General features: G+C 42.5%; 2 protein-coding genes and 1 long non-coding RNA gene across 3 annotated transcripts; all 3 read right to left on the bottom strand.

Annotated features, from left to right (window-relative positions):
- Positions 1 to 7,749: 7,749 nt before the first annotated feature.
- Positions 7,750 to 8,922, bottom strand: LOC112181363. The gene has a single exon (XM_024319737.1). It carries the CDS (start codon positions 8,920 to 8,922, stop codon positions 7,750 to 7,752), a length of 1,173 nt encoding a protein of 390 aa, XP_024175505.1.
- Positions 8,923 to 15,025: 6,103 nt separating this feature from the next.
- LOC112181361 lies at positions 15,026 to 16,198 on the bottom strand. Its single transcript, XM_024319736.1, has one exon. It carries the CDS (start codon positions 16,196 to 16,198, stop codon positions 15,026 to 15,028), a length of 1,173 nt encoding a protein of 390 aa, XP_024175504.1.
- Positions 16,199 to 17,432: 1,234 nt separating this feature from the next.
- LOC112181358 lies at positions 17,433 to 18,758 on the bottom strand. Its single transcript, XR_002928816.2, has 3 exons — positions 18,399 to 18,758; positions 18,096 to 18,228; positions 17,433 to 17,493 (listed from the first exon to the last, which is right to left on the bottom strand). It is a non-coding gene; the product is annotated as an uncharacterized LOC112181358 (long non-coding RNA).
- Between the last annotated feature and the right edge of the window lie 7,157 nt (positions 18,759 to 25,915).

The following is a 25,915-nucleotide window of genomic DNA, read 5'->3' as shown; positions in this document are numbered from 1 at the left end:
CCTCAATCCCCGGAATAGAACGATCCCTATTTGCTTATACTACTAACGATATTTCAGGGTTAAATTGTGCGCTTGCTTTTAGCGGCATCACTAACTTCTTTGAATTCTGATGATGTTCAGGAATCCTATGAATGACCGAGCCTTTTAGACCATCTACAATAAAGGAAATTGAAGCAAGGCTCGCTCGTTTGAAGGGTCCTTCACTCCTTGAGTTCTCAAGCCCTTCTCCTCCAACATACAGAGAGTACACAATTAACGAGCAAGGGAAGAGGACCTACTGTTCTGAGGAGTCTACATCACCTACACCAAGTCCAGCTCCGCCTTCGCGTTCACCTTCACCTGTGGTTTCATCCAACTCTACACCACCACCTTCACCACCACCTGAAGAAGTCAGAGAAGAGAGAATGGCATCTATCAGGGAACTTTCCACCGCAACTGTTGAAGGAGGACCCCCTACAGGCATAGTATATCCTGCCCCTGCAGCTGGAAGACAAGCAGAGTTTGAACTTAAGAGTGGACTGTTGCACAAGCTCCCTATCTTCCATGGACTTAATATGGAGGACGCCAATAAGCACATTCGAGAATTCCAATCTGTTTGTGCAAACATGCAACCACAAGGGGCAGATGAGAATCTTCTGAAGATGAGAGCATTTCCATTCTCTCTAGCTGATAGAGCCAAGGATTGGCTATATGAACTTCCTGCAGGACGTATCACTTCATGGGAGACAATGAGAAAGGCCTTCTTGGAGAAATACTTCCCAGCTTCTAAGGTCATCACACTTAGGAAGAAGCTAAGTGGAATAGAGCAAGCTCATGATGAGTCCTATGCTGCCTACTATGAGAGGTTTAATTCCTTACTTGCACAATGTCCTCAACATCAGATGAAGGATGAGACCCTACTCACATGTTTCTACGAAGGACTCTTACCCTTGGAAAGGCAAATGTTGGATGCTGCAGCTGGAGGAGCTTTTGTAGATAAATCACCTGCAGTTGGGAAGGAGCTTATAGCTAATCGTGCTTTGAACTCCCAACAATATGAGGGAGTAGGACACTCTATTCGTAGGGTGCATGAGATGAGCAAGAATACTGCAATTGAGGACCAACTGAACAAGCTTACTCTTCTCATGAATCAAGTGGTAAGTTCCAAGGGACCAAGTGCAACAATAGCTTGTGGGGTATGCTCTATGCAAGGGCATGTTACAGATCAGTGCCCTCAACTCAATGAGAATGGAGGATGGGAATCTGCGAATGCTATTGGAGGGTATCAAGGAGGATATCAAGGAGGACTTCAACGTCCTAGACATGACCCCTACTCCAATACTTATAACCCAGGATGGAGGGACCATCCCAACTTCAAGTGGACCAACAATGACAACGTTCAGAATCCTCTTGGTGGGAATTTCCAACGTCCACAAGGGCCTTCATGCCAAGGATCATCTTTTCAAAGGCCCTACATGCCTCCTCCTCCACAGAACTCTGGACCTTCCATGTCTCACTATGACAAAACGTTGGAAGCCTTGACTAGCTCTACACAAGCTTTGACAAACTCCACTCAAGCTTTGATTCAAGGACAACAGACCCACACGAAGGACATTGCAGAGCTCAAGAAGCAAATGGGTCAAGTTGTGGATTTCATGAGCAAGATCCACGAAACTGGAAAGCTCCCTAGTAACACCATACCTAACCCTAATGTGGAGAATGCATCAGTTGTTACTACAAGGAGTGGAAGAATGTTCATGGATCAACCAAAAGAGTCAAAGAAGGCCCAAGTGAGCATTGAGATTGAGGAAGACCAAGAACCCACCAAGTTGGGTATTGAGAAGGACCCTGCAACGTCCAAGGAAGTGACAGGACCCGACCCAGGAATCGCCCCACTTACCTGGATACGAGCCTGCGGGGCCCACTTTAAGTGAAATCCTACCGAAAATTCGGCAGAACCTCCCCTAAAAATGGGCTACCCAAAATTTCACAAACCTGGACATGATTTCAACTATATCTTCTACTCAACCTACGATATCAAATTTACAATCCAAGCACATATATATTACATCCAGAAAGTTCAAATCCCAACATAATCCTCCGTAAGTAACAACAAACCAAACAACAACCTCCATCCAACTTAAAAGAAAGGTTTATCAGAGCAACACTAAACTAAGCCGATATCCTACAAGGTAGGTTAAGTAATAACCTACGGACAAAAACGGAAGCGCTGAATTCCAAAGTCCTTGAGCCTGGACGCAATCTCTGCTAATCTGAAATCTGGGCATTTGAAAACGAAGGGCCCAGGGGAAAACATGTAAAATCTATTAGAGTGAGTGGACAAAACCGAAACTAGAATCAAAACAATTTATGGTATGCTTCCCCATTTCTCTTTTTAACAAAACCATCATGCAGCCAAATCCTCTGAAGTTCCAACTCAAATCCTTTTCCATGAAACTCATTTGATTACTAGGAAGGACTGCTTCCTAGGCATCTCATGCCATCGGGGAGGGACTGCCACCCGATGACGCATCGGAAGGGACTGCCAACCGGATAGGAGGCGGTGATTAGTTGGGACTGCCAACTAGCCACAGGTAGTAGACGGGACTGCCGACTAACTACTTCAAGTCATCTGGAAGGGACTGCCAACCAGATGACACTTCGGATGGGACTGCCAACCGAGCTGTAGTCTGGACGGGACTGCCGACCAGACTATTACCTAGAAGGGACTGCCAACTAGGTAAGATACGCATGCGCCAAAACTGGCCTCCTTGTCAACTGCTTTCTTTTTAAATCCTTTACTTTCCATAGAGTCACATTTTCTCAAATAATAAATCAACTGAAAACTTATTTCCATGCTGCATGCATTATTTTAACAAAATAAAAGTCCACTCACAAGTAAATCCCGCAGCTAACCCTGCTGCCTGTCTGTGTCCTCCTCGCTCGAGGGCTCAGTACGTCCTGTCACAATAGAATAGGATATAATTGACCATACAATGAAATACTCTCAAAACAACCCATTCCCCTCGGAATAAGCGTCTATTAATCACAAATTACAATCTCAATGCCCTCTAACTCATAACCACTCAATCGATTCCTTAACCATTCAATGACTTCACTTAATCTAAACCTTCACAAGGGCCGTTCGATAACTAAATCAATTTAATCTCACTTCCTTCATCACAAAAATACCACCAATTATCATAAAAATCCTTTCCAAACATTTCCACATTCAATCTTAATTTTCCCCATTTCCACTCACAATTCCATCTCTAAAATTTAACTCCTCTCTAAATTTTCTTTTCCAAAACACAATCTCCATTCCAAACTCCTCCACAAAATAGAACAATTTCACAATAACATTGATAGTAAATTATCAAGAGATTCACCCATAAAATTTATAATCCATACTATCCAAAATAACAATAACTACACCAAAATTCCAAAAAAAAACTCAAACCAAACAATCCTCAAGTTTAACACAAAACATCAAAGGTGGAATCCAATTCCAGTCAACCTATTTAGCTCAAAATTATCTCCACAACACCCCCAACAATTCTATACCTGCAATCACATCCAAAACAAGCAGAAAAAGCTGGAAATTCCAAACCCAAACTCAAGAACTCGGATGGAACTGTTCACGCTACTGTTCACGTCCCCAAACACCTTCAATTCTTCCTCCACAGCCCAAAACAAGCTGCAACAAGGTTAGGAACTCGTTCAGCAACTCACCAACAACCAAAACCCAAAGAAATTCGACCGGAAATCGCCGGAAAACCGAGATGGGAGCCAAACTCCGGTTTTCCCCTTTTCTGCAAATTCTCTTCAAAACTCAAAAACTAATGATACCCATGGTGAAAAACTTACATAGCTAGAAGGAGAAGGAAGAGAGGATCACGCCGTGCCCAACGATGCGTCTTGGGGTGGCCGGACGGCGACGAATTCGCCGGAGAAGGGAAGAGCAGCGACGGAAGAAGAAAAAAGAAAATGGGAGGGGGTGACTCGGGTTCTACCCGTGCTCTCTCTCTTTCCTTTTAATTTTTTTCTGATTCTTTCCCTTTCTCTCTCTTCCATCTGTTTTATTTCTTGCTTTCTACTAAAAGAAACTCACAAACAAAAGTCATGCCAAAAATAGAAATTTCTATTTTTGGTCATAACTTTTCCGATATAAATCCAATTTAAACAAACTACGTGTCCACGAACTCGATTTTGCGTATTCTACGACAATCTCAAATAAATTTCCTAATTTACCGGACTAAAGAAAAAGTCACTCCTCGGTCAACCACGGTAAAAAGTAATTAATAGGTACGGGGCATTACAATCTCCCCTCCTTATAAAATTTCGTCCTCGAAATTATACCTGTCAAGAAAAAAGAGGTGGATACTGTTGCCTCATTTGATCCTCTGGTTCCCAAGTAGCTTCTTCAAGCAGGTGATTCCTCCATAATACCTTAACCAAAGGTATAATCTTACTTCGGAGTACTTGCTCACGACGATCAAGGATCTGTACTGGTTCTTCTTCATATGTTAGATCTTCTGTAAGTGTAATGGGTTGAGCTGGTAACACATGTGAAGGATCAGTGATGTACTTGCGAAGCATGGAGACGTGGAATACATCATGTACTTGAGATAGTTGTGGAGGTAAAGCCAAGTGGTAAGCGACCAGACCAATTCGTTCCACAATCTCATAGGGACCAATATACCTTGGACTTAGTTTCCCTCGTTTACCAAACCTTACCACACCCTTCCAAGGAGATAACTTCAGAAATACCCAATCACCAACTTGAAATTCAAGATGCTTCCTGTGTTTATCTGCGTAGCTCTTCTGTCTGCTTTGGGCCGTCTTAAGTCTCTCTCTGATCACCTTAACTTTATCTGTTGTGATTTCAATAATCTCAGGACCAATAAGTTGTCTTTCTCCCACTTCATCCCAACACAAGGGGGTCCTACACTGTTTCCCATACAAAGCTTCGTAGGGAGCCATACCAATACTCGAATGGTAACTGTTGTTATATGCAAACTCCATCAAGGCCAAGTGCTTATCCCAACTTCCTTTAAATTGTAGAGAACAAGCCCTCAACATATCTTCCAAAGTCTGTATAGTCCGCTCAGATTGTCCATCAGTTTGAGGATGGAAAGCAGTGCTAAATTGTAATTCTGTTCCCATAAATTTGTGAACCTTCCTCCAAAACTTTGATGTGAATCGAGCATCACGATCAGAAACAATGGACTCGGGAACTCCATGAAGCTTTACAATTTCATCCACATACAACTTTGCCAATTTATCCAAACTAAAGGTTTCCTTAACTGCCAGAAAATGAGCTGATTTGGTGAGTCGATCTACAATCACCCAAATACCATCATTACCATCCTGCGTACGAGGTAGCTTGTAAATAAAATCCATGGTGAGATGATCCCATTTCCATTCCGGAATTGACAAAGGTTGCAACAACCCCGACGGTTTTTGCCTTTCCGCTTTCACTTGCTGGCACACTAGACATTTACTCACAAAAGCTGCAATTTCTCTTTTCATATTTGGCCACCAATAATACTCTTTGAGAGTCCGATACATTTTTGTACCACCAGGATGCAGGGCATACGCAGAATTATGAGCTTCATCAAGTATTTCTCGTTTAAGTGGTTCGACGTTAGGAACACAAAGTCTCTTTCCAAACATCAATGTTCCATCTCTTCTAATAGAAAACTCAAGTTGCCAACCACCACGAACACCTTCTTTAATCCCTTCAATTCTTGGATCAAGAGGCTGGGTTTCCCGTATTTTATCAATGAATGCTGGTCTCACATGAAAACTAGCCACCAGAGTACCAACCTCATCAACCGATAACTCAACCCCCGTAGACCTCAACTCTGACAATAGGGGTACTCGAGTGGCCCTTAAATATGACAAAGTCACAGATGGGTTCCTACTAAGTGCATCCGCCACCACATTTGCTTTACCGGGGTGGTACTCAATGGTACAATCATAATCTTCAATCAACTCCATCCATCTTCGTTGTCTTAAATTCAAATTCGGTTGTGTAAACACATACTTGAGGCTTTTATGGTCAGTGAAGATCTGACATCTGGCTCCATACAGATAATGCCTCCACAACTTAAGAGCAAGTACAATAGCTGCCAATTCTAAGTCATGTGTGGGATAATTCAACTCATGTGGCTTCAATTGTCTAGAAGCATAAGCAATCACATTACCATGCTGCATTAATACACAGCCTAAGCCTTGTCTAGAGGCATCGCTGTAAATTACATACTCCCCACTATCATCAGGCAAGGATAGAATTGGCGCACTAGTCAGCCGACTCTTAAGTTCTTGGAAGCTCTGCTCACAATTTTCAGACCAAACAAATCTGATACCCTTCCTCGTTAACTTAGTAAGAGGAGCGGCAATTCTAGAAAAGTTTTGCACAAAACGTCGATAATAACCAGCAAGACCCAAGAAACTACGAATTTCCGTCACATTGGTAGGTCTTTCCCAATTCAACACGGCCTCTACTTTTTGGGGATCCACACTAACACCACCAGCTGTAATGACGTGACCCAAGAATGTTACTTGGTCAAGCCAAAACTCACACTTACTGAATTTAGCATACAATTGGTGTAGCCGTAGAGTCTCCAACACAATTTTCAAGTGCTTAACATGTAACTCCTCACTCTTAGAATAAACCAATATGTCATCAATGAACACAATCACAAAACGGTCAAGATATGGGCGAAACACCCTGTTCATGAGATCCATGAAAGCAGCGGGTGCATTAGTCAACCCAAAAGGCATAACAAGGAACTCATAATGACCATAACGTGATCGAAAAGCAGTTTTGGTTACATCCTCCTCTTTAATCCGTAACTGATGATAACCAGACCTCAAATCAATTTTTGAGAAAACTCTAGCACCCCTCAACTGGTCAAACAAATCATCAATGCGGGGCAAGGGATATTTATTCCTTATAGTCACCCTGTTTAGTTTCCGGTAATCAATACAAAGCCTCAAAGTACCATCTTTCTTCTTCACAAACAACACAGGTGCACCCCAGGGAGATACACTAGGTCGTATAAATCCCTTATCCGTTAACTCCTGCAACTGTACATACAACTCTTTCAATTCCGCCGGTGTTGTACCTGGAAGTAAATCAATGGTAAAGTCTATCTCTCGCACCGGGGGCAATCCAGGCAATTCTTCTGGAAATACATCTGGATAGTCACCAACAACAGGAATTTGGCTAAGATCCATAACTTCGGCATTTGAATTCACCACATGTGCCAAATAAGCTTGGCAACCCTTACTCAACATCTTCTTAGCAGTTAAAGCTGAGATTATGCAAGATGGGAGAACCTCCCGTTCACCATAAAAGGTGACAACTGGCTTACCCGGACTCCGAAATAATACAGTACTACAAAAGCAATCCACTAAGGCATGATGCATCCGAAGGAAATCCATCCCTAGGATTACATCAAACTCCACTAACTCAAATGGAATCAAGTCCGCCTCTAAGCAAACTCCTTCTACAAACACTCCACAAAAACGATGTACCCACTCAATTCTATGTCTTTCCCCCGATGGTAGAACAACATGCCACTCTCCGAGTAGGAGAGATGGGGGCACATTAGCAAAGAAAGAAAACCTCTTAGACATAAAGGAGTGAGAGGCTCCGGGATCAATCAAAATAAAAGCTGGTTGGCCAAAAACAACTAACATACCCATAATGACGTTCGGTGCAGTGCGACCCTCCTGCTGGGTCATAGCATGAAGACGGGCCTAGGTCACTGGACGCCCTCTCTGTCCACGACCAGGCTGTGTGCTGCTCCTGCCTGACAAACTACCATGAGAACCCGAACTAGTAGCACCCACAGAGGTCTGACCCATACTCTGACTAGTAGTAGTGAAGACTCCCTGGGTCAACTGAGGGCATTCTCTCCTGTAGTGACCCCACTGGCCACACTGGTAACAAGTCCCCACACCTGCCTGACACGGGCCCACATGGTGCCTACCACAAGTAGCACACTGGGGATAGTCTCTCGGAATCGCCTGTCTACCAAAGCCTCCACTGGAACTAGCAGTGCCACCCCTGAACTGTCTCCTACCTGTCTGTCCAGGCCTCCTGAAGCGTCCCCTGAAACGCTGACGAGAGCTAGAATCTGAACTGCTCGGCCTACTGCCTGATGACGATGCAGAACCCGAACTAGAGGCAATTCTCTTAGATGGCCCCTGACAAGGACCGCCAATCTCCAAAGGTCGGGAACCGTCCAGATATCTAGCCTCACACCTCATAGCAGCCTCCACAGCTAACTTAAAAGTCGAATAATCATGAGGCGCCAACCAATCCCGATATACAGGTAGAAGGCCATTGATAAACTGATCAACCTTCAACTTTTCTGTCGCCACCAACTCAGGGGCAAACCGAGACAAAGCAATGAAACGCTCCTCATACTGTAACACAGTCATCTCTTCAGTCTGCTTCAACTGCATGAACTCAAATCGGAGACGGTGCTGGGATGCCTGATTATAGTACCGATTTGAGAACTCCGTTTTGAACTCTTCCCAAGTCATAGTAGTTGGGTCATAACCCATATTCCTGATACCTTGCCACCAAAGCCATGCATCCCCGTCTAGGAGGTCAATAGCCAAAGGAACCCTCCTAGCAGCTGGACAACCCAAGGACTCAAATACTCTCTCCATGCGGGTAATCCAGTCTCCTGCTACGGACTCCGTAGGAGCACTAGAGAAAGTATACGCCCCATGGCGTCTGGCACGCTCCACAGTATAGTCAGTCCTAGGATTGGGGAGTGCCGCTGCAAAACGCTCAAACAACCGCTCAACGGTCCGTAACAACCCGCGAGGAACCTGCTCATCATCACCCTCACTAGCGGGTGAATGGTTCCTGCCAGCACGAGATCTGCGTCCGGGTCTCATTCCACCTGAAATTCCCATAACTGTGTTACACCAAAATATTTATACCAACAACAACTATCTTACATACTTGATTGGTACGTCAGCACCGAAGAGTATACGATGGGGAACCGCTGCAGTCGGGCCATCACTCGGGAGGTACTGAATACTATCAAGCATGTAAGACAACTATAAGAAGATATCGGCCACAGAATCTAATAACCTAGTGCTCTGATACCAACTGACAGGACCCGACCCAGGAATCGCCCCACTTACCTGGATACGAGCCTGCGGGGCCCACTTTAAGTGAAATCCTACCGAAAATTCGGCAGAACCTCCCCTAAAAATGGGCTACCCAAAATTTCACAAACCTGGACATGATTTCAACTATATCTTCTACTCAACCTACGATATCAAATTTACAATCCAAGCACATATATATTACATCCAGAAAGTTCAAATCCCAACATAATCCTCCGTAAGTAACAACAAACCAAACAACAACCTCCATCCAACTTAAAAGAAAGGTTTATCAGAGCAACACTAAACTAAGCCGATATCCTACAAGGTAGGTTAAGTAATAACCTACGGACAAAAACGGAAGCGCTGAATTCCAAAGTCCTTGAGCCTGGACGCAATCTCTGCTAATCTGAAATCTGGGCATTTGAAAACGAAGGGCCCAGGGGAAAACATGTAAAATCTATTAGAGTGAGTGGACAAAACCGAAACTAGAATCAAAACAATTTATGGTATGCTTCCCCATTTCTCTTTTTAACAAAACCATCATGCAGCCAAATCCTCTGAAGTTCCAACTCAAATCCTTTTCCATGAAACTCATTTGATTACTAGGAAGGACTGCTTCCTAGGCATCTCATGCCATCGGGGAGGGACTGCCACCCGATGACGCATCGGAAGGGACTGCCAACCGGATAGGAGGCGGTGATTAGTTGGGACTGCCAACTAGCCACAGGTAGTAGACGGGACTGCCGACTAACTACTTCAAGTCATCTGGAAGGGACTGCCAACCAGATGACACTTCGGATGGGACTGCCAACCGAGCTGTAGTCTGGACGGGACTGCCGACCAGACTATTACCTAGAAGGGACTGCCAACTAGGTAAGATACGCATGCGCCAAAACTGGCCTCCTTGTCAACTGCTTTCTTTTTAAATCCTTTACTTTCCATAGAGTCACATTTTCTCAAATAATAAATCAACTGAAAACTTATTTCCATGCTGCATGCATTATTTTAACAAAATAAAAGTCCACTCACAAGTAAATCCCGCAGCTAACCCTGCTGCCTGTCTGTGTCCTCCTCGCTTGAGGGCTCAGTACGTCCTGTCACAATAGAATAGGATATAATTGACCATACAATGAAATACTCTCAAAACAACCCATTCCCCTCGGAATAAGCGTCTATTAATCACAAATTACAATCTCAATGCCCTCTAACTCATAACCACTCAATCGATTCCTTAACCATTCAATGACTTCACTTAATCTAAACCTTCACAAGGGCCGTTCGATAACTAAATCAATTTAATCTCACTTCCTTCATCACAAAAATACCACCAATTATCATAAAAATCCTTTCCAAACATTTCCACATTCAATCTTAATTTTCCCCATTTCCACTCACAATTCCATCTCTAAAATTTAACTCCTCTCTAAATTTTCTTTTCCAAAACACAATCTCCATTCCAAACTCCTCCACAAAATAGAACAATTTCACAATAACATTGATAGTAAATTATCAAGAGATTCACCCATAAAATTTATAATCCATACTATCCAAAATAACAATAACTACACCAAAATTCCAAAAAAAAACTCAAACCAAACAATCCTCAAGTTTAACACAAAATATCAAAGGTGGAATCCAATTCCAGTCAACCTATTTAGCTCAAAATTATCTCCACAACACCCCCAACAATTCTATACCTGCAATCACATCCAAAACAAGCAGAAAAAGCTGGAAATTCCAAACCCAAACTCAAGAACTCGGATGGAACTGTTCACGCTACTGTTCACGTCCCCAAACACCTTCAATTCTTCCTCCACAGCCCAAAACAAGCTGCAACAAGGTTAGGAACTCGTTCAGCAACTCACCAACAACCAAAACCCAAAGAAATTCGACCGGAAATCGCCGGAAAACCGAGATGGGAGCCAAACTCCGGTTTTCCCCTTTTCTGCAAATTCTCTTCAAAACTCAAAAACTAATGATACCCATGGTGAAAAACTTACATAGCTAGAAGGAGAAGGAAGAGAGGATCACGCCGTGCCCAACGATGCGTCTTGGGGTGGCCGGACGGCGACGAATTCGCCGGAGAAGGGAAGAGCAGCGACGGAAGAAGAAAAAGAAAATGGGAGGGGGTGACTCGGGTTCTACCCGTGCTCTCTCTCTTTCCTTTTAATTTTTTTCTGATTCTTTCCCTTTCTCTCTCTTCCATCTGTTTTATTTCTTGCTTTCTACTAAAAGAAACTCACAAACAAAAGTCATGCCAAAAATAGAAATTTCTATTTTTGGTCATAACTTTTCCGATATAAATCCAATTTAAACAAACTACGTGTCCACGAACTCGATTTTGCGTATTCTACGACAATCTCAAATAAATTTCCTAATTTACCGGACTAAAGAAAAAGTCACTCCTCGGTCAACCACGGTAAAAAGTAATTAATAGGTACGGGGCATTACAATCTCCCCTCCTTATAAAATTTCGTCCTCGAAATTATACCTGTCAAGAAAAAAGAGGTGGATACTGTTGCCTCATTTGATCCTCTGGTTCCCAAGTAGCTTCTTCAAGCAGGTGATTCCTCCATAATACCTTAACCAAAGGTATAATCTTACTTCGGAGTACTTGCTCACGACGATCAAGGATCTGTACTGGTTCTTCTTCATATGTTAGATCTTCTGTAAGTGTAATGGGTTGAGCTGGTAACACATGTGAAGGATCAGTGATGTACTTGCGAAGCATGGAGACGTGGAATACATCATGTACTTGAGATAGTTGTGGAGGTAAAGCCAAGTGGTAAGCGACCAGACCAATTCGTTCCACAATCTCATAGGGACCAATATACCTTGGACTTAGTTTCCCTCGTTTACCAAACCTTACCACACCCTTCCAAGGAGATAACTTCAGAAATACCCAATCACCAACTTGAAATTCAAGATGCTTCCTGTGTTTATCTGCGTAGCTCTTCTGTCTGCTTTGGGCCGTCTTAAGTCTCTCTCTGATCACCTTAACTTTATCTGTTGTGATTTCAATAATCTCAGGACCAATAAGTTGTCTTTCTCCCACTTCATCCCAACACAAGGGGGTCCTACACTGTTTCCCATACAAAGCTTCGTAGGGAGCCATACCAATACTCGAATGGTAACTGTTGTTATATGCAAACTCCATCAAGGCCAAGTGCTTATCCCAACTTCCTTTAAATTGTAGAGAACAAGCCCTCAACATATCTTCCAAAGTCTGTATAGTCCGCTCAGATTGTCCATCAGTTTGAGGATGGAAAGCAGTGCTAAATTGTAATTCTGTTCCCATAAATTTGTGAACCTTCCTCCAAAACTTTGATGTGAATCGAGCATCACGATCAGAAACAATGGACTCGGGAACTCCATGAAGCTTTACAATTTCATCCACATACAACTTTGCCAATTTATCCAAACTAAAGGTTTCCTTAACTGCCAGAAAATGAGCTGATTTGGTGAGTCGATCTACAATCACCCAAATACCATCATTACCATCCTGCGTACGAGGTAGCTTGTAAATAAAATCCATGGTGAGATGATCCCATTTCCATTCCGGAATTGACAAAGGTTGCAACAACCCCGACGGTTTTTGCCTTTCCGCTTTCACTTGCTGGCACACTAGACATTTACTCACAAAAGCTGCAATTTCTCTTTTCATATTTGGCCACCAATAATACTCTTTGAGAGTCCGATACATTTTTGTACCACCAGGATGCAGGGCATACGCAGAATTATGAGCTTCATCAAGTATTTCTCGTTTAAGTGGTTCGACGTTAGGAACACAAAGTCTCTTTCCAAACATCAATGTTCCATCTCTTCTAATAGAAAACTCAAGTTGCCAACCACCACGAACACCTTCTTTAATCCCTTCAATTCTTGGATCAAGAGGCTGGGTTTCCCGTATTTTATCAATGAATGCTGGTCTCACATGAAAACTAGCCACCAGAGTACCAACCTCATCAACCGATAACTCAACCCCCGTAGACCTCAACTCTGACAATAGGGGTACTCGAGTGGCCCTTAAATATGACAAAGTCACAGATGGGTTCCTACTAAGTGCATCCGCCACCACATTTGCTTTACCGGGGTGGTACTCAATGGTACAATCATAATCTTCAATCAACTCCATCCATCTTCGTTGTCTTAAATTCAAATTCGGTTGTGTAAACACATACTTGAGGCTTTTATGGTCAGTGAAGATCTGACATCTGGCTCCATACAGATAATGCCTCCACAACTTAAGAGCAAGTACAATAGCTGCCAATTCTAAGTCATGTGTGGGATAATTCAACTCATGTGGCTTCAATTGTCTAGAAGCATAAGCAATCACATTACCATGCTGCATTAATACACAGCCTAAGCCTTGTCTAGAGGCATCGCTGTAAATTACATACTCCCCACTATCATCAGGCAAGGATAGAATTGGCGCACTAGTCAGCCGACTCTTAAGTTCTTGGAAGCTCTGCTCACAATTTTCAGACCAAACAAATCTGATACCCTTCCTCGTTAACTTAGTAAGAGGAGCGGCAATTCTAGAAAAGTTTTGCACAAAACGTCGATAATAACCAGCAAGACCCAAGAAACTACGAATTTCCGTCACATTGGTAGGTCTTTCCCAATTCAACACGGCCTCTACTTTTTGGGGATCCACACTAACACCACCAGCTGTAATGACGTGACCCAAGAATGTTACTTGGTCAAGCCAAAACTCACACTTACTGAATTTAGCATACAATTGGTGTAGCCGTAGAGTCTCCAACACAATTTTCAAGTGCTTAACATGTAACTCCTCACTCTTAGAATAAACCAATATGTCATCAATGAACACAATCACAAAACGGTCAAGATATGGGCGAAACACCCTGTTCATGAGATCCATGAAAGCAGCGGGTGCATTAGTCAACCCAAAAGGCATAACAAGGAACTCATAATGACCATAACGTGATCGAAAAGCAGTTTTGGTTACATCCTCCTCTTTAATCCGTAACTGATGATAACCAGACCTCAAATCAATTTTTGAGAAAACTCTAGCACCCCTCAACTGGTCAAACAAATCATCAATGCGGGGCAAGGGATATTTATTCCTTATAGTCACCCTGTTTAGTTTCCGGTAATCAATACAAAGCCTCAAAGTACCATCTTTCTTCTTCACAAACAACACAGGTGCACCCCAGGGAGATACACTAGGTCGTATAAATCCCTTATCCGTTAACTCCTGCAACTGTACATACAACTCTTTCAATTCCGCCGGTGTTGTACCTGGAAGTAAATCAATGGTAAAGTCTATCTCTCGCACCGGGGGCAATCCAGGCAATTCTTCTGGAAATACATCTGGATAGTCACCAACAACAGGAATTTGGCTAAGATCCATAACTTCGGCATTTGAATTCACCACATGTGCCAAATAAGCTTGGCAACCCTTACTCAACATCTTCTTAGCAGTTAAAGCTGAGATTATGCAAGATGGGAGAACCTCCCGTTCACCATAAAAGGTGACAACTGGCTTACCCGGACTCCGAAATAATACAGTACTACAAAAGCAATCCACTAAGGCATGATGCATCCGAAGGAAATCCATCCCTAGGATTACATCAAACTCCACTAACTCAAATGGAATCAAGTCCGCCTCTAAGCAAACTCCTTCTACAAACACTCCACAAAAACGATGTACCCACTCAATTCTATGTCTTTCCCCCGATGGTAGAACAACATGCCACTCTCCGAGTAGGAGAGATGGGGGCACATTAGCAAAGAAAGAAAACCTCTTAGACATAAAGGAGTGAGAGGCTCCGGGATCAATCAAAATAAAAGCTGGTTGGCCAAAAACAACTAACATACCCATAATGACGTTCGGTGCAGTGCGACCCTCCTGCTGGGTCATAGCATGAAGACGGGCCTAGGTCACTGGACGCCCTCTCTGTCCACGACCAGGCTGTGTGCTGCTCCTGCCTGACAAACTACCATGAGAACCCGAACTAGTAGCACCCACAGAGGTCTGACCCATACTCTGACTAGTAGTAGTGAAGACTCCCTGGGTCAACTGAGGGCATTCTCTCCTGTAGTGACCCCACTGGCCACACTGGTAACAAGTCCCCACACCTGCCTGACACGGGCCCACATGGTGCCTACCACAAGTAGCACACTGGGGATAGTCTCTCGGAATCGCCTGTCTACCAAAGCCTCCACTGGAACTAGCAGTGCCACCCCTGAACTGTCTCCTACCTGTCTGTCCAGGCCTCCTGAAGCGTCCCCTGAAACGCTGACGAGAGCTAGAATCTGAACTGCTCGGCCTACTGCCTGATGACGATGCAGAACCCGAACTAGAGGCAATTCTCTTAGATGGCCCCTGACAAGGACCGCCAATCTCCAAAGGTCGGGAACCGTCCAGATATCTAGCCTCACACCTCATAGCAGCCTCCACAGCTAACTTAAAAGTCGAATAATCATGAGGCGCCAACCAATCCCGATATACAGGTAGAAGGCCATTGATAAACTGATCAACCTTCAACTTTTCTGTCGCCACCAACTCAGGGGCAAACCGAGACAAAGCAATGAAACGCTCCTCATACTGTAACACAGTCATCTCTTCAGTCTGCTTCAACTGCATGAACTCAAATCGGAGACGGTGCTGGGATGCCTGATTATAGTACCGATTTGAGAACTCCGTTTTGAACTCTTCCCAAGTCATAGTAGTTGGGTCATAACCCATATTCCTGATACCTTGCCACCAAAGCCATGCATCCCCGTCTAGGAGGTCAATAGCCAAAGGAACCCTCCTAGCAGCTGGACAACCCAAGGACTCAAATACTCTCTCCATGCGGGTAATCCAGTCTCCTGCTACGGACTCCGTAGGAGCACTAGAGAAAGTATACGCCCCATGGCGTCTGGCACGCTCCACAGTATAGTCAGTCCTAGGATTGGGGAGTGCCGCTGCAAAACGCTCAAACAACCGCTCAACGGTCCGTAACAACCCGCGAGGAACCTGCTCATCATCACCCTCACTAGCGGGTGAATGGTTCCTGCCAGCACGAGATCTGCGTCCGGGTCTCATTCCACCTGAAATTCCCATAACTGTGTTACACCAAAATATTTATACCAACAACAACTATCTTACATACTTGATTGGTACGTCAGCACCGAAGAGTATACGATGGGGAACCGCTGCAGTCGGGCCATCACTCGGGAGGTACTGAATACTATCAAGCATGTAAGACAACTATAAGAAGATATCGGCCACAGAATCTAATAACCTAGTGCTCTGATACCAACTGACAGGACCCGACCCAGGAATCGCCCCACTTACCTGGATACGAGCCTGCGGGGCCCACTTTAAGTGAAATCCTACCGAAAATTCGGCAGAACCTCCCCTAAAAATGGGCTACCCAAAATTTCACAAACCTGGACATGATTTCAACTATATCTTCTACTCAACCTACGATATCAAATTTACAATCCAAGCACATATATATTACATCCAGAAAGTTCAAATCCCAACATAATCCTCCGTAAGTAACAACAAACCAAACAACAACCTCCATCCAACTTAAAAGAAAGGTTTATCAGAGCAACACTAAACTAAGCCGATATCCTACAAGGTAGGTTAAGTAATAACCTACGGACAAAAACGGAAGCGCTGAATTCCAAAGTCCTTGAGCCTGGACGCAATCTCTGCTAATCTGAAATCTGGGCATTTGAAAACGAAGGGCCCAGGGGAAAACATGTAAAATCTATTAGAGTGAGTGGACAAAACCGAAACTAGAATCAAAACAATTTATGGTATGCTTCCCCATTTCTCTTTTTAACAAAACCATCATGCAGCCAAATCCTCTGAAGTTCCAACTCAAATCCTTTTCCATGAAACTCATTTGATTACTAGGAAGGACTGCTTCCTAGGCATCTCATGCCATCGGGGAGGGACTGCCACCCGATGACGCATCGGAAGGGACTGCCAACCGGATAGGAGGCGGTGATTAGTTGGGACTGCCAACTAGCCACAGGTAGTAGACGGGACTGCCGACTAACTACTTCAAGTCATCTGGAAGGGACTGCCAACCAGATGACACTTCGGATGGGACTGCCAACCGAGCTGTAGTCTGGATGGGACTGCCGACCAGACTATTACCTAGAAGGGACTGCCAACTAGGTAAGATACGCATGCGCCAAAACTGGCCTCCTTGTCAACTGCTTTCTTTTTAAATCCTTTACTTTCCATAGAGTCACATTTTCTCAAATAATAAATCAACTGAAAACTTATTTCCATGCTGCATGCATTATTTTAACAAAATAAAAGTCCACTCACAAGTAAATCCCGCAGCTAACCCTGCTGCCTGTCTGTGTCCTCCTCGCTCGAGGGCTCAGTACGTCCTGTCACAATAGAATAGGATATAATTGACCATACAATGAAATACTCTCAAAACAACCCATTCCCCTCGGAATAAGCGTCTATTAATCACAAATTACAATCTCAATGCCCTCTAACTCATAACCACTCAATCGATTCCTTAACCATTCAATGACTTCACTTAATCTAAACCTTCACAAGGGCCGTTCGATAACTAAATCAATTTAATCTCACTTCCTTCATCACAAAAATACCACCAATTATCATAAAAATCCTTTCCAAACATTTCCACATTCAATCTTAATTTTCCCCATTTCCACTCACAATTCCATCTCTAAAATTTAACTCCTCTCTAAATTTTCTTTTCCAAAACACAATCTCCATTCCAAACTCCTCCACAAAATAGAACAATTTCACAATAACATTGATAGTAAATTATCAAGAGATTCACCCATAAAATTTATAATCCATACTATCCAAATAACAATAACTACACCAAAATTCCAAAAAAAAACTCAAACCAAACAATCCTCAAGTTTAACACAAAACATCAAAGGTGGAATCCAATTCCAGTCAACCTATTTAGCTCAAAATTATCTCCACAACACCCCCAACAATTCTATACCTGCAATCACATCCAAAACAAGCAGAAAAAGCTGGAAATTCCAAACCCAAACTCAAGAACTCGGATGGAACTGTTCACGCTACTGTTCACGTCCCCAAACACCTTCAATTCTTCCTCCACAGCCCAAAACAAGCTGCAACAAGGTTAGGAACTCGTTCAGCAACTCACCAACAACCAAAACCCAAAGAAATTCGACCGGAAATCGCCGGAAAACCGAGATGGGAGCCAAACTCCGGTTTTCCCCTTTTCTGCAAATTCTCTTCAAAACTCAAAAACTAATGATACCCATGGTGAAAAACTTACATAGCTAGAAGGAGAAGGAAGAGAGGATCACGCCGTGCCCAACGATGCGTCTTGGGGTGGCCGGACGGCGACGAATTCGCCGGAGAAGGGAAGAGCAGCGACGGAAGAAGAAAAAAGAAAATGGGAGGGGGTGACTCGGGTTCTACCCGTGCTCTCTCTCTTTCCTTTTAATTTTTTTCTGATTCTTTCCCTTTCTCTCTCTTCCATCTGTTTTATTTCTTGCTTTCTACTAAAAGAAACTCACAAACAAAAGTCATGCCAAAAATAGAAATTTCTATTTTTGGTCATAACTTTTCCGATATAAATCCAATTTAAACAAACTACGTGTCCACGAACTCGATTTTGCGTATTCTACGACAATCTCAAATAAATTTCCTAATTTACCGGACTAAAGAAAAAGTCACTCCTCGGTCAACCACGGTAAAAAGTAATTAATAGGTACGGGGCATTACAGGAAGAGACCAAGGCATCCTCACCATCAAAAGCAAAACCGAAAGTACAAGGTATTAATTCTAACTCATCAAATTCGGTTATTGCTAACCCTTCTTCTTCTTGCATGCCCTTCCCACGCAGGTTTGCCCAATCTAAGAAGGATGAAAGTGACCAAGCTATCTTGGAAACTTTCAAGAAGGTGCAAGTCAACCTACCCCTCCTAGAGGCCATCAAGCAAGTCCCTAAGTATGCCAAGTTCCTCAAAGAGCTTTGCACTACTAGGAGAGTAAACCGTGAAAAGGAGGTGGTAAAGGTAAGTGAGAATGTCTCTGCCCTGATTCAGAGAAAGATTCCTCCAAAGTGTAAGGATCCTGGAAGCTTTACTATTCCTTGTACTATTGGTAACTCTAGATTTAAGAATGCCATGCTAGACCTAGGAGCATCTGTTAATGTTATGCCCTACTCTGTTTACGAAACCCTAGGTCTAGGGGAACTTAAATCTGACAATGTTATCATTCAATTAGCTGATAGATCCAATGCCTACCCTAAAGGTTTGTTAGAGGATGTGCTTGTACAAGTTAACCATCTTATCTTCCCAGCAGATTTTTATGTTTTAGAAATGGAGGACTCCCCTGTGAGTTCCACCCCATTACTTTTGGGACGTCCTTTCTTAAGGACAGCTAGGACGAAGATTGATGTGTATGAAGGCTCTCTTACAATGGAGTTCGATGGTGACATTATAGGCTTTAACATTTTTGAAGCCATGAGGTATCCCTTAGAGGTTCATGATTGTTTTTCTACTGATATTTTGGATGAACTTGCGCAGAAAATGTTTGACATTATGCATGATACCTTAGTCACTACCCTTGAGAGTGGGGTAGGCTATACAAAGGAAGGACTCACCATTTCAGAGGACAAGTTGAAAGACACTTGTGAGGAGAAAATCATTGAAAACGTCTCCTTCCTTGAGGCATCTCCCTATATAGGTAAGTCTGTTTCTCCCTTGTCCATTCAGTTATCCACTAACAAGACTTTACCTTCAGTGGTCCAGGCCCCAGAACTTGAGCTAAAACCTCTTCCAGACCATTTGAAGTATGTCTACTTAGGGGACAAGGAGACCTTACCAGTGATTGTGTCCTCTGCACTAACGACTCCACAAGAAGAGAAGTTGGTGGAGATGTTGAAGCAACACAAGACCGCCATAGGATGGACATTGGCGGACATCAAGGGAATCAGCCCTACAACTTGCGTCCATAGGATACTTCTGGAGGAGGGGTCTAAACCCACTAGAGAGGCTCAACGCCGTCTCAACCCTCCAATGATGGAAGTAGTGAAGAAGGAGGTTATCAAACTCCTTGATTGTGGGGTAATCTACCCCATTTCAGACTCCAAGTGGGTCTCCCCAGTTCAAGTCGTGCCCAAGAAGTCTGGGATCACTGTGGTGAAGAATGCTGAGAACGAACTGGTGCCCCAAAGAACAGTCACAGGCCACAGAGTATGCATTGACTATAGGAGGCTCAACGCAACCACAAGGAAAGATCACTTTCCTTTGCCATTCATTGATCAAATGCTTGAGCGCCTAGCTGGACATGACTACTATTGCTTTCTGGATGGATACTCTGGTTACAACCAGATTGCAATTGCAAATGAAGATCAAGAGAAGACAACCTTCACTTGCCCCTTTGGAACATTTGCCTATAGACGTATGCCCTTCGGACTTTGCAACGCTCCAGGTACGTTTCAGAGATGTATGGTAAGTATCTTTTCAGATTATATTGAGAAAATCATAGAGGTATTCATGGATGACTTTTCAGTTTTTGGAAAGAATTTTGATGATTGTCTTAATAATCTGGAAATAATTCTGAAACGATGCATGGAAACTAACCTTGTTTTAAACTGGGAAAAATGTCATTTTATGGTTAAGCAAGGAATAGTTCTAGGACATATTGTCTCTGCTAGGGGTATAGAGGTTGATAAAGCCAAGGTTGATATTGTGCGTCACTTACCCTCTCCCACTTCTGTGAGAGAGATTCGTTCTTTCCTTGGCCATGCAGGTTTTTATAGGAGGTTCATCAAGGACTTCTCTCAGATTTCGAGACCCTTATGTCAACTACTCCAGAAGGATGTGCCCTTTCACTTTGACAAGGAGTGTCAAGAAGCTTTTGACAAGCTTAAGGAGTTGTTGACATCTGCCCCCATCATGTTACCTCCAGACTGGTCCTTGCCCTTTGAGTTAATGTGTGATGCCTCTGACTACGCAGTTGGAGCCGTTTTGGGACAAAGGAAGGACAAGCTGCCCTATGCCATCTACTACGCCTCAAGGACTCTCACTGATGCACAGATGAACTATACCACCACAGAGAAAGAGCTCCTTGCAGTTGTCTTTGCCCTTGAGAAGTTTCGCTCTTACTTACTTGGTACCAAAGTTACTATCTTTACTGACCATGCAGCTTTGAAATACTTGATGACCAAGAAGGAGGCGAAACCAAGGCTTATCAGATGGATCCTACTCTTACAAGAGTTTGATGTGGAGATCAAGGACAAGAAGGGTAGTGAAAACGTGGTAGCTGACCACTTGAGTCGCTTGGTGCATGAAGAAGATCATCTCCCTCTGGTGGAGACATTTCCAGATGAGCAGCTCTTTGGACTTCAGGTAAGTGAACCATGGTATGCAGACATTGTGAATTATATTGTGTCTAGAAAGATTCCTGATACCATGTCACGTGCTCATAGGGATAGGCTTAAGAAAACTGTTAAGCAATATGTTTGGGATGAACCTTATTTGTGGAAGTATTGCTCTGATCAATTGATTAGGAGATGTGTGCCTGAACATGAACATAATGCTATACTTTCTTTTTGCCACTCTAAAGCATGTGGGGGACACTTTGGGTCTAAGAAGACTGCATTTAAGGTATTAGAGTCTGGGTTCTATTGGCCAACATTGTTTAGGGATGCACATGCCTATTGTATAACTTGTGATAAGTGCCAAAGAACAGGAAACCTAGGTCCTAGAGATCAAATGCCCTTAACTAATATCATAACTGTGGAAATCTTTGATGTATGGGGTATAGATTTCATGGGACCTTTCCCTTCATCTTTTGGGTTTCTCTATATCTTACTTGCAGTGGACTATGTTTCCAAATGGGTGGAAGCAAAGGCCACTAGAACTAATGACTCTAAGGTTGTTGCAGATTTTATCAAGTCTAACATCTTTAGCAGGTTTGGAATGCCTAGAGTTCTCATTAGTGATGGAGGATCCCATTTTTGTAATCGGATGATTGAGGCTCTCTTGAGGAGATATGATGTCACACATAAGGTTTCTACACCTTATCACCCACAAACTAGTGGGCAGGCTGAGGTCTCTAATCGTCAGATTAAGGGGATATTGGAGAAGACTGTGAACCCCAACAGGAAGGACTGGTCCTTGCGTTTAGAGGATGCTCTGTGGGCCTACAGAACTGCATACAAAACTCCCATAGGTATGTCCCCATATCGAATTATCTATGGTAAACCTTGCCATTTACCTGTGGAGTTGGAGCACAAAGCTTGGTGGGCTGTGAAGCAGTTCAACATGGATATGGATGCAGCTGGGCTTCATAGGAAGTTGCAATTGCAAGAGTTAGAGGAGATAAGGAATGATGCCTTTGAAAGTGCTAAAATCTACAAGGATAAGACTAAGGCATTCCATGACAAAATGATTCGAAGGAAGACTTTTGTTGTGGGTCAAAAAGTTCTTCTCTTCCATTCTCGTCTCAAACTCTTCCCAGGTAAGCTTCGTTCTCGTTGGATTGGGCCTTTTGTTATCACTCATGTGTTTCCTCATGGAGCTGTGCAGATAAAGAGTGAACAAACAAATAACGAGTTCAAGGTAAATGGGCATCGCTTGAAGCCCTACTATGAGGCATTTGTGGAACATGAAGTGGAGGCCGTACCCCTCCAAAACGTTCCAAACCCTGAGCATTAAATGGAGGTACAAGTCTAGGCTGAAAGACTATAAACATTAAGCGCTGCTTGGGAGGCAACCCAATTCAGAAGTTGCTGTGGAGGAGTCATCAACGCAGATTTGTTTTATCCTTCCCTTTTACTCCTCCAACTTTTCTTTGTACTTAGTCATTTTCGTAAATTCTAGCCCTATATACTTAAATGTTTCATTGCATGTTTATACTTGATTACATTGAGGACAATGCAATATTTAAGTGTGGGGGAAGGGATTTACACTTTTATCTTGAGTCATATATATTGAAAAATTGAAAAATACAAAAAAATTGAAAAATGTTAAAAAAGTCAAAAATTTTCGTTGTTTTTGTCTTTGTTTTGAGTCTTAGGATGCCCTTTCAACTGTCTAGGATGATTCTATATCTCTGAAATCATGACTAAAAGAGGATCACAAGATTGAGATGATTTTTAAACATGGTATTCTTTGGTTAATTGAGATATATGAACAATGTGTGCCTTGTAGTGGATATGGATTTCGAAACTTTGGTACAGAATATAAAGCATGTTAAGATGAGTTTTAATTCATAAAAGCCCATGTGAGATAATTGAGCCATGTCCCTTTTTCTTGGAGTGATAAATGAAATATATTCTTAATTTCTTGGTGATATTTTGATGATCTCATTATTCTTCATTTGATTGATTACTTGCCATAGATTAAGTTTGATGGACTAGAGAATGCTAGAATTCACTCTTGTGCTTGTTGAGACGTATATCAATACATGGCCCTGATTCTGGAAGGGATAGAGGCACCCTAGGAATTACCACCATTGCCATATAAACTTGTGTCCCCATTTGTGCCTGTCGTGGGACTCCCCTAGATAAACCCCTTTGAGCCTACATTGAGCCTTTTTATTCATCACCCTTAAAACCCTTAACCATGAAGCTTAGTATAGTTACAACCCTACCCTTTGTTCTAAGAACTTAGTGGAGCTATCTTTTGAGACATACTACATGGGTTTGGTGCTAAGGATGAAGATTGAGAAGAGGTGAAAGTTCAAGTGTGGGGGTAGACTTGTCCATAAAGAAAAGAAAAATATGTGAAAGCCGTGAAAAAAATGAAATGAAAAGAAAATTGTGTACGGCTAGAAAAGAAAAGTTATGGATTTTAGTCCCCCATACTTAGTGATTTTGGAGTTTACTTTGAACTGAAGGCCCACTACAGAAAAATTTGGCCTTTGTCCATTTCACTATAGTTCAAGGGAAGTTTACAATGAAGATTGGGCCCAACATGAAGACATTAGGCCCCTTTTATGTATCTTCTAGGGAAAGTGACGTTTTTGCAATACCTTGGTGGATTTCTTGAGGTTTCTACATCTATATGTGCTCTACTAGGTTTTTAGGACACTTTGATAAATCATTACCCTTCATTTCTTAAAACCTTGAGCCTTGGCCTCATTACAACCCTGAAGAAGACCTTCTTGATCCTTAAGATGGGACAGCCCTTGATGTGGAGATGAGTTACAAGAGTTGAACCTATGGCTTGGGTCCATCTGTGCAAGTAGTTGGTATCCTTCATGAGATCTTTAAAAGGAAATTATACATGTGCTTTCGTTTCTTACATTATGTGATATACTTGCTATCTTTCACATATACTTGAGTGTATAAGCTTTTAAGCATTGCCATGATCTGAGAGAAGAAAGAGTGGATATACCTTTGTGAGGATTGAATCAACTTGTTTGAAACATGCTTGACAGAACCCATCACCATTGTTACAACCAAGTCCTACTTGTGTATGTGTAAATTATGTGTTTCAATTAACTCTCGAATGCCTAACATTGAATTTTGGTTAAGTGCTAATCTTGGTGTTATGAAAGTAAGAGATTGCTGAGACAAATAGTTGAAGGGCAATAGAGTCATTGTTTTTGTAGAGTCTTTAATTTCTGTTGAGTCTTAGTGTGTGTCTTAGTGTGATTTTGCTAAGGGACTAGCAAAAGCTAAGTGTGGGGGAATTTGATAGGAGCATTTTAATGCGACGTTTTAACTGCATTTCCTTACATTTTTCTGCGCCATTTCCTTGAAAAATCCCTGTTTTGGGAAGTTTCCATTCTTTGATTGGGAAAGTTCCTTATTGTAGAAAATTTCCATTTTTGTAGTCTTCATTTCTCATTTTTTTAGCAAGTTTCCATTTTTCAGTTTAGGAAAGTTTCTATTTTTCATTTTTAGTAAGTTTCTATTTTCATTTTTTAGAAAGTTTCTATTTTAAGTATAGTTTCTATTTTCAGGACCTTCGAGCTAGAAAGTGGAAATGAACGCACGAATGGAAAGAGGAGCTTGCGAACATCAAGACGAACGAACATGAGAGAAAATGGCCCACACATTTGAGCAGAAATGAAGAAAGAAGCTTTCCTGGTCCAACCAGGAAACCCTGCGAAAAGGAGGAAAAGCCCACCAATGAAGTTTCCAACGCAACCATGAAAAAGAAATGGAAGAATAATGTGTTTTGCGTTGGAAAATTAGAAGGCTTGAAGATGAAGCAACAAGGCCCAAGAACTCTTTGGATTTTCGGCAAATTGGATAAAGGCCCATCAAAGCCCGTGACATTAGGGGTTTGTGACGCAAACCCTAGCCCTTTAAGTTGTTGTTGCCGTGAATTTTCAAGAGATAAACAAGGAGGTGGCGTCCAAGAAAATCAGAAATTAAAAGGAGAGTTTCTAGGGTTATTTTTATGGAAATAAATCAAGAGAAGAAACCCTAGAAGACCTAGCCGTCCAAGCCAAGAGGAAAACAAGGGGAGGCCGTGCAAAATAAAAGAGAAACCCTAGAGAATTCGGCCAAGGGATAATGAAGAGAGAAACTAGGGTTTTGCCGTGTGGAAAATCAGAAATTCAAGAGATATTTCGTGGAGATTTCTTAGGGAGCTTTTAAAGGAAAGAGAATATGTGTTGAACACAAAAAGCTCTCAAAGGAGTCTAGGTTCATCCCCCTTTATTCTCTAAATATATTGTTGCCGAAATTAGTGTATAAAATCAGAAATTATCTACATATTTCGGCAAGAATTATTTAGGGAATTTATATTGGAATTTTGTGATTGGTTGAACCACCTCATAGGGCTTATGTGGCAAGCTATCATTGGAGAAAATTATGTGGAG

The sequence above is a fragment of the Rosa chinensis genome, unplaced genomic scaffold (genome assembly GCF_002994745.2).
Source record: "Rosa chinensis cultivar Old Blush unplaced genomic scaffold, RchiOBHm-V2 RchiOBHmChr0c31, whole genome shotgun sequence".
Lineage (NCBI taxonomy): Eukaryota > Viridiplantae > Streptophyta > Magnoliopsida > Rosales > Rosaceae > Rosa > Rosa chinensis.
Note: the sequence above shows the minus strand (reverse complement) of the source record. Positions and strands in the feature narration are given on the sequence as shown.

Excerpts from the sequence above, each read along its gene's own strand:
- LOC112181361 (XM_024319736.1), bottom strand. The coding sequence starts at position 16,198 with ATGGGAATTTCAGGTGGAATGAGACCCGGACGCAGATCTCGTGCTGGC.
- LOC112181363 (XM_024319737.1), bottom strand. The coding sequence starts at position 8,922 with ATGGGAATTTCAGGTGGAATGAGACCCGGACGCAGATCTCGTGCTGGC.